At 36.9% G+C, this 17,095-nt stretch overlaps 1 protein-coding gene across 2 annotated transcripts in view; it reads left to right on the forward strand.

Moving 5' to 3' along the window:
* Nucleotides 1-16,169, forward strand: part of LOC127626271 (lysine-specific demethylase phf2-like) — a 49,600-nt gene extending 33,431 nt beyond the window's left edge. The window contains exons 15-22 of one of the 2 annotated variants that reach the window (XM_052101946.1): nt 38-216; nt 1,585-1,652; nt 2,508-2,677; nt 9,078-9,376; nt 11,265-11,360; nt 11,461-11,570; nt 11,930-12,224; nt 13,901-16,169. In XM_052101946.1, coding sequence (XP_051957906.1) covers nt 38-216; nt 1,585-1,652; nt 2,508-2,677; nt 9,078-9,376; nt 11,265-11,360; nt 11,461-11,570; nt 11,930-12,224; nt 13,901-13,989 — 1,306 coding nt within the window. In that variant the 3' untranslated portion in view covers nt 13,990-16,169. The remainder of the gene's footprint in view (nt 1-37; nt 217-1,584; nt 1,653-2,507; nt 2,678-9,077; nt 9,377-11,264; nt 11,361-11,460; nt 11,571-11,929; nt 12,225-13,900) is intronic. The other variant, XM_052101947.1, reaches the window with a different exon arrangement.
* Nucleotides 16,170-17,095: the final 926 nt, after the last annotated feature.

Here is a 17,095-nt window from a genome sequence, read left to right on the forward strand (position 1 = left end):
AAAGGGCCTGTTTTTTTGGTTTGTTTTGTTTTTTCAGATCAAAGACACTCAAGCCCCAGACCAACTCCGGTGTTTTTGGTTCAATACAAAACATTAAGGAAGAAAAGCCCAAGCCTGTGAGAGATGAGTACGAGTATGTCTCGGATGAAGAGGAGCTTAAGATTGATGAATTTCCAATCCGGAGGAAAAAGGATGCAGTCAAAAGAGAGTTTTCCTGTAAGATTTTATGCCAAGATCTGAGCCAGGTTTTACATTTAAATGAAATGGTAACACTTTACAATAAGGTTCCATTTGTTAACATTAGTTAATGCATTATGTATCATTAACTAATGATGAACTACATATTATTAAAGCATTTATTAATCTTGGTTAATGTTTATCTATAAAATTATAATGGTTCATAGTGCATTAACTATTGTTCATTATAAGATAAATTAACAGCATTTGTGGCATAATGTTGATAAGGACAAATATTAGACTCGTCCCTCCTTTTCTTTAAAAAAGCAAAAATCTGTTACAGTGAGGCACTTACACTGGACGTGAATGGGGCCAATCCATAAACATTAAGACATAATCAATGTGCGTGTTAACATGATTTTATTGTGATAAATCTCTATTTAACCTTTTCTGTATAAAGTTTTTTGCAACTATTTAAACAATTTCAAAGCTTTAACAGAATAATGAATGTAAGTGGTTTTATAAAATGATAAACTATTCGGCCTTTTTAGAGAAAAGGAGGGACATGTCAAAATAATTTATTTTGGTAATCAACATTATGCTACTAATGCTGTAAATTAAGCTTAACTTGTATTGAACACAAAATACTCCTTTAACAAATACAACTGTTCATTTAAAAAATGTATCACTATATGTTGAAATTACCACTAACCAAGATTAATAAATGCCTAAATGTATTGATCATTGTAGTTAATTAATGATCACATTCATTAATAAATTGTTACCAATAAAACATATAACTTAAGTGCCGTTTCAAGGGAATCAAATATTATTTCATACTCCATAATTGGGACCAGGTGGAATCTGCATTTTGTGCACTGATTTTGGGGGGAAATCTGCAGAATGGATGTGAACATGGCAAAATGTGTTAGCACTACACTTTTATTAGTAGCTGAAAGCATTATCAAATGTGTCAAAATATTTAAAGGTGAATTGTGTCATTTCTGTGACACCAAACAGAATTGGAAAAGTAATGATCGTTTCTCCTAAGCACTCCCCTGTCTTGTCATTTGTTGGCCAAATAGATAGTCCCACCCCAGATTCACACCACTGGTTAATGTTACCATGTCAAGCAAGGTTTTTAAAAGCACCCAGTAGCTTACGTATGGTTGACTTTGCATACTAAACTGGCATAGTGGAAAATTTGTAAGAAAAAAATGACACACTTCACAAAAAACATTGAAGTTTATGAGTGACGGGCATTCAAATTTTGCGGAAATCTACGGCTGCAGATACCGTGTGGGCCTGCCTATAATAGATACACAAGCCTTTTAACTGATTAACGCTAAGTCTTTCATTTCATGCTGTGTATAAGGATAATGCTGAACATCTGATGTTATTTTACAGTTTTATCAAACATCAAAGAGCCCATTCAGCCATCAAAAAAGCCAAAGCTACAGCCATCAGTCATTAAGGTAAGCATCAACTCTGTTAAGTGGGTGACCAATCCAGTGTTTTTATTGACAGAACATCAATAATACTTCTCTTTGATCAGATGGTTATAACATTAAAAGACTGATGGACGATAAACTGGGACGAAATCCAAATCGCCAATCTTTATTTCACAAAGTAGCTGATTAATTCCTTCTGGATGCATTTAAAAGATTGTTTCATACATCCGTAGAGATTCCATGTGTAGGCTTTCAATATCCCAACGCAGAGCTGATGTACTCAGCTTGCGATAATTCACCCATAATGTTTCGACTTACAATAACATACGGCACAAATCAAAGAGAACAAGCTGCAAGACAGAGCCAAGTATCACCCCAAAACTGATGAAGGAAATAGCTGCGGAGTGAATCAAATGAGAGTGAGAAAGTTAATCACGGCAGAGGCCCACATACAAACTGTGTGAGAGGTTACACAAGCCTTAATGTGACCTTAAAGTACCATGTATTGGAGATTTTCAGGATATACCATTGAAAAACCAAATCAACTTCTGATAGTACCGGTATGTGTTTTGAGGTCAGGGTGTATTATTAAGGGTGTAGTATTTTAACCTAAGAATGATCCAGACAAGTTTTCTTTGGATAGTGACAAAAACCCGGCTGCTTGTGTATGTTTGGATATGTTTACCCATTTTAAAAGAAATTCGACTTTTGTGTCTTTTAGCCCATCTTTGTTGGATTTGAGGCCATCTACATAATAGTGTGTTGACAAAATGTACTATTAGTGTATAAAAACTCATTTAACATTTATGGTGTTTCTTTTCTGGGCAAGCAGAGTGAAAATATTGATGACTATATCAGTTTACATCATTCTCTTTTCAGAGCCCAGATTCGTCCGATGAGGAATCGCTCCACATAGACACAGAAGCAAAGACAGAGGTCAAAGGTCGTAATTCCAAGGTCTCCAAGAAGAAAGGGGGTAGTTCAGCTGGCATTCTTGACCTCCTACAGGCCAGCAAACAAGTGGGCGGCATCGACTACAGTAACAACAGGTATATAGATGATTGTTGTTCCATGTAACTCTTGCATTCACTCATTAACCATATTAAGTGCCATTTTTAATTTTTCATGATTGAAAATGAGGCTGTGAGGGACAGAAGTACAGCTTGTTTAATGGATTGTACTATTTAATATCGTTGTATTAATCATTCAGCTGACAAAACATTAAAAATATGTCATGCCAAAACAAACACGGTTGACAAAATTTCCAGAAATTATGGCTTGTGATAAGATGCTGCTTGTTCGGTTTACTAAATTAAAATTAACTATAGCAACACAATTCTAGAACATTTTATCACAACTTGATTTCATTGCGTTCTATCCATTTAACCCTTTAAGCTCGGATGGGCCCAACAACAGCGGGCCCGCAAGAAAGAAAAAAGAAAATTGTTAAAATAAAAACTACTTTTTTTTTTCTTGACCAACTCAAAATAGTTATTGTTTGAAAGTTTAGAAGCTCTACTTTTCAATCCATGTAGGCATTATGACCAAAACTGAACTAGTGCTTTGAAATTTGCAGACTAATCAGAAGTGTTTTATATATAAAAAATTGCACTATATTATTGCAATCAGTAAAAACATCAAATTCATCAAATAGCCATGTGTCATATGTTGTTGGAAAACTCTCAAAGAGTAGAATACAAGCATCGTATTTGTTTCACTCACAGACAATAATATAGCGAGTAATAGCTAAGTATATGTCTTTGACATACACGTTTATGTTGCTTATGTGCCACGTCTTGGCTTATAACTTCATGAAAAATAAACGGAACATAAAATATTACATTCTGCACATTACTTAGAGGAGTTGATTATCTCTCAACAGCCCCTACACCAGGTAATCAGATGCATAGATCATTAGATAATCCACACGAAGCACAATGTTACATATGGTCACCAGGAGATGGCGCCAAATAAATCACACAAACTCAATGATGCAGAGTCAAAAGGCACTCATTCCCTGAAATCTCATTTCTAAAATCATGTCTCCATGCTGTGTACACCTTTAGTCATTTTTGTCCTAATGTAAAATTATTATGTTTTGTTAGTAGATAAAGAACTAAAAGAGGTTTATTTGAGTTACATTGACACATCAAATTTTGTTGGGCTTACCCAATTCAGTTCTTCAATAAGTATTTGTGTTTTACATAGTATACGTTTTACATAGTAATATTTAGTTAAGAAAACTAATTTCAATCACGTGGAACCACTGTCCACAGTTGAATCAAGTTCAGCTAAAGAGCTACATTGCCAAAAAAAAAAAAAATGTGGATTTTTGTCTTCTAGTAAAAATATCTAAAGTTCTTAAAACCAGATAAATTTACTTGACAAGCAAAATGGCATTAGATATTTTTTCTTGTTTACAGAGAAATCAAACTAATTTTGTGAGGTTTATGCTTAAAACAAGAAAAACGATTTGCCAATGGGTCAGAAAAATAAACTTAATTCAAATGGAAAATTTGTTCTTTCTTGTTTTAAGCATAAAGTTTACTACATTTTGTCAGATTTCTCTGAAAACAAGACTTAAGACCTGCCATTTTGCTTGTCAAGTATACAGTCTACGTCTTGTTTTAAGAATGTTTCTATATGTTTACTGGAAATCAAGATAAAAGGTCTAATTAAGAAAATGTTTTTTACAGTGTGTTTTTTTTTGAGAACATGATCTGGAACATTTAGATGCATCTCTATCCCTCACAGCCTCGTTTTCAATTGGCGATGAGTCTACAGGTTGGTGTATAAAGAAAATGGCGCAACTGCATAGGGCTGGGCGATATGGCCAAAATTGTTATCAAGATAATCGTTTTCATATTGTTTGATATCGATATTTATCACAATATACATTTACACATTGCAAACTTTTTTATTTCAAAGTTGACTGAAGAAAATAAAAAATAAAAAATTATAAACAGTCAAAATAGTCTCTACAAAACTGCACAGGGGGTCCAGAGATGGCTAAAGCAGTGGGGTCTGCGGGACCTTTTACCAATTTTACCATCTTTTACTGTTTATCAATTTAAAATGAATGTTAAAAGATGATGCATAGCGACAATCCAGTATTTGTTGGAATATTTTTACATTAAAATGAAATATTTTTATATTTCTTTAGATTCAGATACCCAAGTATGGGGCATAGAAGCCCTTGTGACTGTGGAATGATTCTGAATGTGGGTTCAGGGGTGTCCCGAGAGAAAAAAACATTTGTATATTTTCATTAAAGTGAGAGACTAGTCTACCAACTAGTAATTTTAGTCTTTCCTTATCCATTCCAGACATCTAATAAATCTTCACAAAATTAGAACAGAAATCGATTTGTTTATTATTAAAGGCTCGTAACATGCTGATTAATAAAGATACATTTAGAAGGGAATAACATTATGGTCTAAAAGGTGCTTTGAAACCATGTTAACTCATGTGGCGCTTTATGTCTACACAAATGCAGGGAAAAGAGGTGACGCGTGCGGAGCGGGACAGGGCAGAAATTTTGCATGTTTGGTGCTAGAGAACAATATTCAAGATTACAGCGCAGAAAGATCAGAGCTGTTGTCCACATCACTGTTGTTCTGTCGCACTTTTCACTAGAGACGATGAGAGGGCGCAACCGTTGTCATGAAGTCTTGCGGTGTGGATGGAATCAATCCTGTGTCCGACGTAGCCTAATTGTTAGCAAGAAAGCTAGCATTAGCAAGTTCATCCAGTCTGACCCTACGTTACCACTGGTGAATTGGGAGCGAAGCTGAGAGTGTTTTTAATTAATTCCTATGAAAGCCGAGCATCATGCTCGCAATCATAGGATCGTAGGATTGGCAGCGGTGCGGAGGAAGCTCTCTCCTAGCGCTGTGAGCGCCTGTGAGCGGATTTCGTCAGTGGAAACGCAGCCTGAGAAAGCCGAACTGCTTGTATTTTAGCGACATGCAGTACATATTGAAAATTCCTCAAAAGCTTATCGTGGATTTTCTTTATTGTGATATATACCAATATCGTTTTATCGCCCAGTCCTACAACTGCGCAAACATAAGGATTACAGTGTGCAACGTTTATTATGCATATAAATCATAGCTGGATAGTAGCTGCAGGCCTTCAATGGGCGACAATAGTGGTTTCCATACATTCATAGAAAACAATGCTTTCGTTAAGGTCCCCGGTTTTGGTTATACCTCAATTTTGACTAAATGTGTAGTTACTGCGTTTAGATTTACACAACAGAATCAGCTGCCCATAATGTTGAGAAACCAATGGCAACTTTGCAGATTTGACCACATACATAATGCCAGATCCATACACGGTTTGTGATTCATCTGGTATATTCTATACGTCACACACACTAATGTGACAGACTATGTAGTTTAGGAATGTTTTGTCTTTGGCAAACTGCCATGGTGAACAGTTTATACAACGAAGCGTGTTCCTGACCTCTAAAGAACTGAGACACATAATATTTCTATCCTAACTGTTAGCTCTAAAACTGCACACTGTAAACAAATCCTATGCAGGGGTTTCTTGAACAATGGCAAAAGTAATAGTTTGCACAGTTTTTTGTCAGCAGTTTACATGTACGAACATTATTTGTTTAATCCCTCAGCACTATTAATTTGTCAAATACAGCACATGCTGCAGGCCATTCCTCTTCATTTTGCTGTTTGCTGTTTTGGGCACTTTTTTGATGGTCTATTTCCACTGCACTGAAAGCTGCAAATCAGCTCAAACGCAAAAAGGAAAAGAAAACATGACTTAAATATGTTAATTTCTCAAATTATTTTTATAATTTTTTTTGTGCTTTTAAACACAAATGACATATGACTGCAGGATTGTGGGGAGGAAAAGCTTCTCGTCAGCTATGACCACATTAAACGAGCTCTTGACTTATTGTTCCACCTCATTGGTTAAATCACTTAATAGGTGGTAATCTGCATTGGCTATATCCTTATTTTACTGCTGGTTACCTTGAGCTCGAAAGCAGACGTCGACACAATAGGTGCTTTAGTTCACAAGGTAGAATCTTTGCTTTCAGAAAATTTTCGGAAACAAACGTTGTTCCAAACCTGTATGCTTTTCCAGAAAACACCAAAGTACAAATATGTCCACCAAGTCTCACATCTAGTCCAAGTTCCCATCCATATAAAAAAAAGTGTTTTGTTTGGTCAATACATGCCAAAAACCAATGGTGTTTCTTCAAATTTTTTGGTTGAACTATTCTTTCAGTTTTTGGTTGAATAAATCTTCAGTTTGGTTGAAAGTAGATAATAGATGCAGTTAGCTTTTGTCGTCGCCTTTTGCATTGAATCTAAACTGATTTTCATGTCGTCTGGTCAGGCACACACATTGGCATTAGGTGTTTAGTTTTGGCTGATTACATGTAATTATAACCAAAACTGGTTGCCTTAGAAGTCCCCACAACAATGGCTTACATTAGCTGCAGTGGAAAAGCTCTTTTGCTATTATTGACATCAACCATTTTTATGTTGGTTTAATGTTGCGTTCCAATCAAAGTCGGCTGTGGGATATTCCTACATGATCGCTCCAACTTCCGACCATAAAGGAGCTCCATTTCCCGACACTCGGAAGATGACGAATGAAGGAAAAATATGATAAAACTACCATTAACTTTGTGGTTGTTCAGTGCAAGTCAACAAAAAAGTCTCCAAGCATCCAAATCGCTGAGGATAAACAATGCTGTACTGTGCTAGGTTCAGCAGTGGTACAATTATCAACATAGAGGATCATTCACCTTGTTTTATACCTCTGACTTTACCAGCGTTTGCTAAACAAGTTATTTTATCATGTAATGTAGGATTTTTTTTTACTCATTGCTGCATTTTTATGATTTTTTTGTATGAAAGATTATTATTAACGGCGTACATCTTCCTGTGTGCCGCTATGTTCATGTGACGTTCATGTGCATCTCTACAAAATCAGAGATGTGGATTTCCACACAAGTTTCTATGGTAGTGACATATTAGTAATTTTAATGTTGAAATTCAATTGTGAATTCAGTAAGAATGAATTCCGCCCGGTAAAAACGCTCTTTATTTGCACGCGCTGCATTAGCGCCCCATTCGCAGAAGGAATTGTGCAGAGCAGGCAACGGTGCAAATGCGCCCACAAAATATGTGCTGAATGCAATTTGCATGTGCAATTGCGATCCTTTGGGCCGGTTTTGAGCGCTACATAGCGGAGGATGCAGCAAACCACCACCACCTCACACGCTCTACCGGGACTGTACAGCATCACTCCACTACTGTGATGCAGAATCATTTCTTTAGCATGCCGAAAGTGCGCTTGAATACACCACGCACCTGGATATATGACAGGTTTTAACACTATTCTCAATTATTTGATAATTATTTCATGATTTTTACTGCCATATCAGGGCTCCAGACTGCGACTAAAATGGTCGCAAAAAAATATGGTCGACCAAAAATGAATTATTGCGACAATAATTTAAAATCATTGGTGACATTCTGGATGTGTGCGTTCATATGCGGTTTCGTCAGATATCATCTTGTGAGTTATTGAATACATCTTTAGAGCACCAGTGTGTATCGCGCCACTTTTCACCCGTTCTGTTGATGATATGAGTTTGCTGGCAACAACAAACACAGGGCTTGTTTATAATTAAAAGTCCCGTGTTATGTACCAAATATTTTTTTTCCCCTGGTGATTTAGACTTATTAAAAATGTACATAGAAAGGAGGCATATTTATGTAAAAAGGAATGACATTGACTTAATTTAAATACTCAAGATGTGGCGCAATTTCAATGCTGATTGTGTCTGCTTGAACATGATGGCAAGTGGTTAGTGAATAAGATACAGAATACCATGTGCAAAAGTGCTGCAACTATTTAGCGAATTCGCCCATCAGCATAAGGCTAATTAATACTTAATGGACGAAAGTGTTTCTTTTAGTTTGCCTAAAATGATGATGAATTGCAGTGATGTCAAATTCTTGACCATGGAGAACTTGACTAGTTGAAAAGAGTGTTGATGATTGGTTAAAACTAATAGTGGGTGTGGTTTGGACGTGACCGTTTGGTAACACTTTACAATAAGGTTCCATTCTTTAACATACAGTATGTTAATGCATTAGGTATCATGAACTAACAATGAACAATATATTTTTTACATCATTTATTAATATTTGTTGATGTTAGTTAATAAAGATACAATTGTTGGCGCTATGCAAAGTATAAACACCTGTTTCGTTCGTCTACGTTACTTTAATTCGACCAGGAGAAAAAAAAAATAGGCTTAAGTGTCCATCTCCATCCTCATACCCTCTTTTTGCTTCCAATTTCCCGACTCACTCCCTAAATTTCGATTCGCATCTCATTTTCACTGGCACTGACAGAGTAATATGTGTGTGTGTTGTGTATTTCTCATTGATGGACTTACAGTCAGCCACCTGCATCCCCCAGTACACAGGAGGCCATCCAGGGCATGTTGTCCATGGCTAACCTGCAGTCATCAGACTCGTGTCTGCAACCAACTTGGAGCAACAGCCAGGCTAAGAACAACACCCACAACAGCGCAACCAGCAAGAAGCCAAGCGGTGTGGCCGGAGGAGGCGGAAACAGCAAGCGACTGGCCAAACGTTTGCCTAAGAAGACACAAAAGAGCAACAGTGTGGACAGTTCCGACATGTATTATGATGACCAGGACCACCTGGAAGCTTGCTTTAAGGATTCCGATTATGGTAGGTTCTTCAATATTGGGAATGGCACTATTGATTATTATACTGTGATTCTTAATGATTATATCTTATTGATTGATTTTTATTCTTATAGGGAGAATTTGCCCAAAATTAAAAATTCTGTAGTTATTCAACCCTTGTGCACTGTTCATTTAAGACTAACACTTATATTGTTCATGGTCAAATTCGACCGAAAATAATAAATGTGTAATTTTTTTGTTCCTGTGCGTGTGTGCGTGCATATGTGTTCTGAATTGTATATGTGTTATAGTCTCACTCCTTTATTTCTGTCTGTGTGTGTTCTGCATTGTGGCTGAATTATTGATTTTATTTGGAAAAATTCAACAAAAATGGCTCTGTGTTATAGTCTCACCCATTCATTCCTGTGTATGTGTGTGTGTGTGTGCACATGTGCTCTGCATTGTGGATGAATTATTGATTTTATTTGGAAAAATTCAACAAATAATGGCTCTGTGTTATAGTCTCACCCATTCATTTTTGTCTGTATGTTATGCATTGTGGCTATATTATTATTATTATTATTTGGAAAATTCCCCAAAAATGTATCTGTTATTATAGTCTCGCCCATTAATTTCCTATGGTCGATAAAATTTGAGCGCAAACAACACAAGTGTGGCTTTTATTGTCACGTGGCCTAAACTCAACAACATTTTTTGTGTTCAGATGGCAAATATAGGAAAAGCAACCAAGCCTCGAGCCACTCAGATGATGTATACCATTTTTATTAAAGAAATAAAATTGTTTTCTGTCAAAAATGACCGAACAATGAAGCTTTACAGTCCTGATACATTATATGGAAAAAGTGGTCGTGATATTAGAATGAGAATGACATAAGTTAGTAAATGGTGATTTCTTTCCCGATTGAACCATTTCTTTAAGATCCCATTTGGAGAACAGATTGCAGTTCTCTCTTACCTTCATCTTGGATAGCTTGTTTGTGCTATTATCAAGACCAATTAGTTCCTCAACAATTTGCAAGGATGTTTCATGACTTGCAAGTGCCCAGGTGCCCCTCGAGCAAAGCAAAACACTGTAAATGTGCTCTATCAATTTTCTGATTAGAGTTTAATTTTAACTCACTCAAGGCAAGTGAAAGGCGTGTTTACTCTCAGCTGAAGAATCCTGGATTTTTGAGTGAGTCCCTTTTTTAGCTGCAAGCTTTTTTGTGAACCCCTTCCAAGAACAGCAAGACCATTAGTACCCTGTTAATAATCCATTAGCGTGAGCTCTAAACTGTTGTTTTAAATGCTTTTTGATCTGATCCCCTAATTAGTCATTACTAGCACGCACATTCCCGTTTGGACTTGCACTAAGAGAGCGTTTTGTCAAGCACACGAGCATTCCTTCTCTCTGTAAACATTTTTTTGTTTTTTTTTGTTCTTGATAATTTAATTGTTGGAAATTGCATGTTCCCGAGTGGATCCTGAGTTCAAAGAATCTAGGTGCATGGAGGCCAAAGCAGGGCAAAGAACAGCTGCCACGCATCTGGCTCACGCTATATTCTGTCCAATGAGAAAATACTTAGCACTGAAGTTTATGAAGTGCAAAAACAGGGTGGTTAAATTAATGTGCTTTGCTATTGTGCATTTATGCCTTTTCATAGAGACTTACAAGAACATGCATATAGCGATATTTGACAAAAACAGACTAAAATCAAACTCCAAGACTTAAGAAAAGAAGATAGGTAAAAAGTTACAGCCGTTATCATTAATGGCACACAGGAGCAAAACAGTTGGTTAGTGATTGGGAATTAAGAACCCGTTGTTATTCAAAACTGGTTCTACTTTTTTATTCAAACCAAATGATTTCTCACTTTTACAATGCAAGTAAATAGTTTGAAAGTTTTTCTGATCGACTTTATTTGTTTCAGTCTATCCATCTCTGGAATCTGAAGAGGACAACCCCATTTTCAAATCCAGATCGAAAAAAAGGAAAAACACGGATGACACACCATACAGTCCAACAGGTACTGGAAAATCACTCCAGGTTTTTCATTTCAGCAGCTGGGAATCTGGGTATAAAGTAAATATAATCACTATATATAGATAATATTTGTTTTGTTGCAGCACGAGTTGGGCCCACTGTACCACGACAGGAAAGACCAGCTCGAGAGGGGGCACGAGTGGCATCCATAGAGACGGGACTGGCAGCAGCAGCAGCTAAATTATCTCATCAGGTTAACGCATAATGCTCATCATGATGCAGTTGGAACAATGGCAAAATTCCATTGTTGGCAAATATAATTTACACATGAATGTAGAAATATCAGCAGACATTGTGATAGACCTATATATTGCCAGCCTTATTTTGTGGCTCATATTTTGAGGTTCGACCAATAATCATCCAAACTTGATTAACAATGGCGTCAAGCCATTGAAAAGCCTAAATCGGTTTACCGATATATTAGAACTCCCTTATTCCAGTAGTATCCTCAGTATATGTGTTTGTTCTACACTGATTTAGTTTTCAGCATCCACTTCATTTCTTTTGATAACACAAGGTGACTCCACTAAATTCTGAACTGTTTGCTTACAGGAGGAGCAGAAGATCAAGAAGAAGAAAAAGAGTACCAAAAAGAAGCCAATTGCTGTAGAGGAGCCTCACAAACTCTCTCAGGACAGCAGCTCTCCAGAACCCACCCTGGACTCAGAGAGCAACCTGGCTGACCACGAGTACAGCACTGGAACGGCCAAGACCGCTGGCGGCTCGCAACCCATGGCCCCCGGAGTCTTCCTCAACCAAAGGCAGCCTTCCTCGTCATCATCATCTCAGAACGCCTCATCTATCCCGCCAGCTAAAGTCGAACGTGGGAACTCGACAGATGCCAAAGGTGAGTTGGCTCAATTAGAAAGCTTTATGAGGATTCTTCTTAATGAGCATTTATTTTTACAGTACTTGTAAGGCAGCACTGTGTTGATATTCCTCAAACATTCTTGTTAAGGGTTTTTCCAAGTCCTCAACCTTAATGATTAAACTTCTGCAATTAATTTAGCCTGAACAGCTTAACGAACAGACTCCATTCAAAGTTTGATTTGCAGAGCATTTCAAGCCTTAGCTGTTTCTGGCTTTGTAAACTTTTTGCTTTTTAAAAAATGTAAGATAAAATTTCAACAATTTTCCATGGAGTTACACTGTTCACAATTTAGGGCTGGGATATTTAACGGCTTATTTCTGCGATTATTATTTGACTGTCTAATTTGTTTTTTTACTTTCTGAAACTTCACTCATGTTTTTCTCTGTGGCTAAATATATACATGGCACATATACATTTCCAGAAGGTACACTCTCAACTAGACTCCACATCCTAGCACAGAAACAGTTGTGTGGACAGTGCATGCTTAGTCATTACGCACGACGCATGCCCCACGACTTTATATACACTGGAGCAGATTTGTGGTGAACCAAGTGTGGGAGAGATCCGGGCAAGCTGCCGTATCTCTTCGCATGACCCCTGAACCAGTGTCAGGGGTGATGTACTCAGCAGTCATTGAGTCTGTCCTCTGCACTTCAGTAACTGTGTGGTTTGGTGCAGCTACAAAATCAGACATTAGAAGACTACAAAGGACAGTTTGGACAGCTGAGCAGATTATTGGTTGCCCTGATCTTGACTGATCTTGACTGACTGAGTAACGTAAACAAAATTAGCTGTCGGCCTCAAAGTCACACCTACGGATGACGTGGTCAATTGCAGTAAGAATGTGTTTAGCAATCGATACAAATTTTTGCCAAAGGTTCGCCCACCAGAAACCACCAAAATGAATGCAAAAACACCTTCATTTTGGCCAGATTTTGTTCAAAATGATGTCACACCCATTCGTTCTTTGATTTCGTATGAAGTACTGTATATCGGGGCCTTAACCCTAACCTGACCTAACCTTAATGGCTCTGATGCAGAACCTTAGCCTAAAACCTAAACTTGCAAAAACCCAACACTACACTTGAAATGCAAATGTAGTTTAAATGTAATATATATTTTTTTATTATTATAATTTTTTATCCCCTTTTCTCCCAATTTGGAATGCCCAATTCCCACTACTTAGTAGGTCCTCATGGTGGCGCGGTTACTCACCTCATTCCAGGTGGTGGAGGACAAGTCTCAGTTGCCTTCGCCTCTGAGACCGTCAATCCGTGCATTTTATCACGTGACTTGGTGTGCATGACACCGCAGAGACTCACTGCATGTGGAGGCTCATGCTACTCTCCGCGATCTATGCACAACTTGCCATGCGCCCTCCCCTAATCGCGACCACGAGGAGGTTACCCCATGTGACTCTACCCTCCCTAGCAATTTGGTTGCTTAGGAGACCCGGCTGGAGTCACTCAGCACACCCTGGATTCAAACTCGCGACTCCAGGGGTGGTAGTCAGCGTCAGTACTCGCTGAGATACCAAGGCCCCCAAATGTAATTATTTGTTGACACAGCGGTGGCTTTAATAATGTACTGACTCAAATTGATGCAATGTCGTTGCCGATCCTAACCATTTCGGTTTGTTCTCTCGCCCACAGCCAAGCGGCTAAAGAAAGGAATGGCAACGGCTAAACAGAGACTTGGAAAAATCTTAAAGATTCATCGTAATGGTAAGCTCCTGCTGTAACATGGACAATGGGGGACTCGAGACTTTCTCCTATGTGTATGGACCCCGTGGACTAGCCTGACCTGATCCCACCCTCCCCCGATGAGCTGGGATAAGAGCAGTAAGAACTGAAACGGGAACGGAAACCCACACGTTTTCAATTTCTAAGAAGAACATAGCTCAGATAGGTTTTTGCCTTTTCTTTTACTTTATAACTTTCAGATATAAAAAAATGTACAGAATACCTGCAATTAATATTTTGTAAGAAGAATTTAACTTGTTTTACTATGGTTATCAGTTTATCAGGGGTTGCTAATATATTATAAGATACAGTACATAGCAGTCATTCCAAGATAAAGAAAGTATCCCGTGCATGTATCCGGTTGCATACATTGTTTTGGAGGGGGTGAGTTGGTTTAGAGTTGCAAACAAGAAGCTCATTACTGCTTTGTAGATGTGGCTTATCATTGTCTTTTTTTTGTGAGTTTCACAATAACTGCCTGGGTGATTTTAAAATCCCCTCATTTAAAACGTACTTTCCTTAAGCAAAAAAAACATCTTTTATACGCATACATTACTGTTTGCAGAGCACTATCACAGATAATATTTATTGACCTAATATAATTAGTTAATATAATAAAAAGGCTGAAGCACAAAAATGAAGTGATATTGTACTTAATGTAATATTTCAAACTGCTACTATAAAAAGACAACTGTAGCACTTCATTTGATGGCTGTTTTTATTTTTTGTCTTTTTTTTTTTTATAACAAGGTTTTTACAAATATAGGAAAAATGTACAAATGTTTTTGTGGGGACATAAAAACTCTTATTGCATATTTTGACAACTAATTACAAACATATTGCTAACAAAACACATTTCCAGTATCTAATATTTACCCCCGGTTGTTTTATCACATGAATTACAATGTCATACTTAATCTATTAATCTTTTATTTATCATTTTTGTGCGCTTTTGCTTTTAAACATTGACTCTAAAAAAAAACAATCATTTTATGTCATCCCGTTTTCACATTACTTTATTGTTTGACAATGTAGCTCTTATTACGGATCTATTCTATGTTTTAAAACACTCGCCAAAAATGCAACACTACGCAAGTGGGATTTCTAGCACTGATGATAAGCCTCATCCATGACATTACACTACATGGGGATACTTTCTCTCTTCTGTTTGTTTTACAGGCAGCACCTGTTACCCTAGAATGAAATATGCATTTATATTGCTTCACAGTACAGTATGTAGAATGTAGCCTGTACATAGCTTTTTAAAAGACTACTTTTTGTATCCTTGTTTCTTTAATACTTCATTATACATTTTTACTAGTTTTTGCTAATGACAAACGAAAAATATATATATAAAGATATAGAAATAGTCATTACCTTTTTACTTTTTTGTTGGACGCACTATAGCTGATGGTTGATTTCACATTAGACATAAGGTGTTGCCTGGAGAACAAAATAAACAAGTGTAACATTAATTATCATATGGCCTTACATGCAGAACACCATGTGTATTATGACTTTATGTGAGTTATGATGGGGAGAGAAGGATAAAAGAATGAAATAAAAATCAATATATCAACAAAGTTTCTACAACCAGCCTGACATTTAAGCTAAAGTACCCCTGATGGATTTCAAAGTTATTTTTACTAGCACCTTGTGAAGTGTTTTCTGTGTCAGTGATGTAATTTATTAATGTTTGTAGCCTTTTATACTTGTATAATTCTCAAGAGGTTTTGTTTGAAATCTTTTATCAGTCTGTGATCCCCTTAGGACACTTCTATCATTAATATGCCTCATTGAGTTTTGGGCAATAGTTCTGTTTTTGTCTTAGGAAAAACTTTTGTCTTTCTTGTTTTCATCAAATCAAGTGCAACAATTTGAAATGTTACATTATTATTGTTATTATAATTACTATTAAGCAGCTATTTTAAAGATCCATACCATCATGCCATGCATTTTATTTTGGTAAAAGAGTATGTACATTCTTAACAAGGTTTACTGTGCTCATAAATTGCAGTGTTTTAGTTTCCAATGTAAATCCTGTACCCACCTCTCCGAATCGACACAGTCAGATAAATCTTTGTCAGTGGAACTATTTCAGGTTTTTATTTGTACAAAATGTGTGTTGCTTTGTCGTGCTTTATTTTTATATGTTCAAACAATAAATGCATCCACTGTTTCATGGCAGTGAATGATACTTTTGTAGTGGTGAGCTCTGTTTTTCTGGCTCGCAAAGGTGTGTTTCTAATTTAATGTCCATGTCGTGTGTTTGCACAAATGCCCGGATACCCCAAAAAAAAAAATATAGTAAAAGGGGTCATGAATACTCCATACATATATATATATATATACACATTTGTATTATCTTCTCTGAGGTCCATTGATAATGTTAGTAAGTTTTTTTTGCATCAAAACAGTCATAATTTAGTAATATATGATCATTTTCCCCTCTGTCTGAAATGCTCAGTTTTGCCTAAGCGCCTCCTTAACACTTCAACGTTATGATTGGTTAACATCACGCAACCCCTCAAATACAGCCAATGGGAAACTCAATGGAAAGAGAATGACGAACAAGTGCCACAATATATATTAAAACAACATTTCAGGGTTTAAACACAACGCACATCCAACACATTGCATAAGAATATTAAACTGTTCATCTCAAGCACAACTGTTAACACTCCACACCATAAACTATCAAACAGTCATGACATTTGAAATATTCAAGAATGAAACAGTTTACTTACTGTTTTGCATTGGGTCCAAGTGTTTTTAACTGCCCAATCCTTCAATAATAGTTATTTTGCAAGGCTTGAATCGTATTATGACTGGTTTACAACAATGAACTAACAAAGTCTAAAGCACGGTGAATAGACGCACACACATACGAAGTCACATCGCTGGAAACACATCAAAATAGTCAAAGACGTCCATCTAGTGCACGTTTACATACACCAACAATTAAAAATAGTGCAGATGAGCAATATAACGCTTCCAGGATGTGTTTGTGCTCAAAACAGCAAGACCCAGAGCAGCTGATGGCACTGAATGGGGTCACCTTTTCAGAGTTGTACCTTTTAAAAGCAGCATCAGATACATGTCAGC

Source organism: Xyrauchen texanus, chromosome 32 (assembly GCF_025860055.1).
Source record: "Xyrauchen texanus isolate HMW12.3.18 chromosome 32, RBS_HiC_50CHRs, whole genome shotgun sequence".
NCBI classification, from domain to species: Eukaryota; Metazoa; Chordata; class Actinopteri; order Cypriniformes; family Catostomidae; genus Xyrauchen; species Xyrauchen texanus.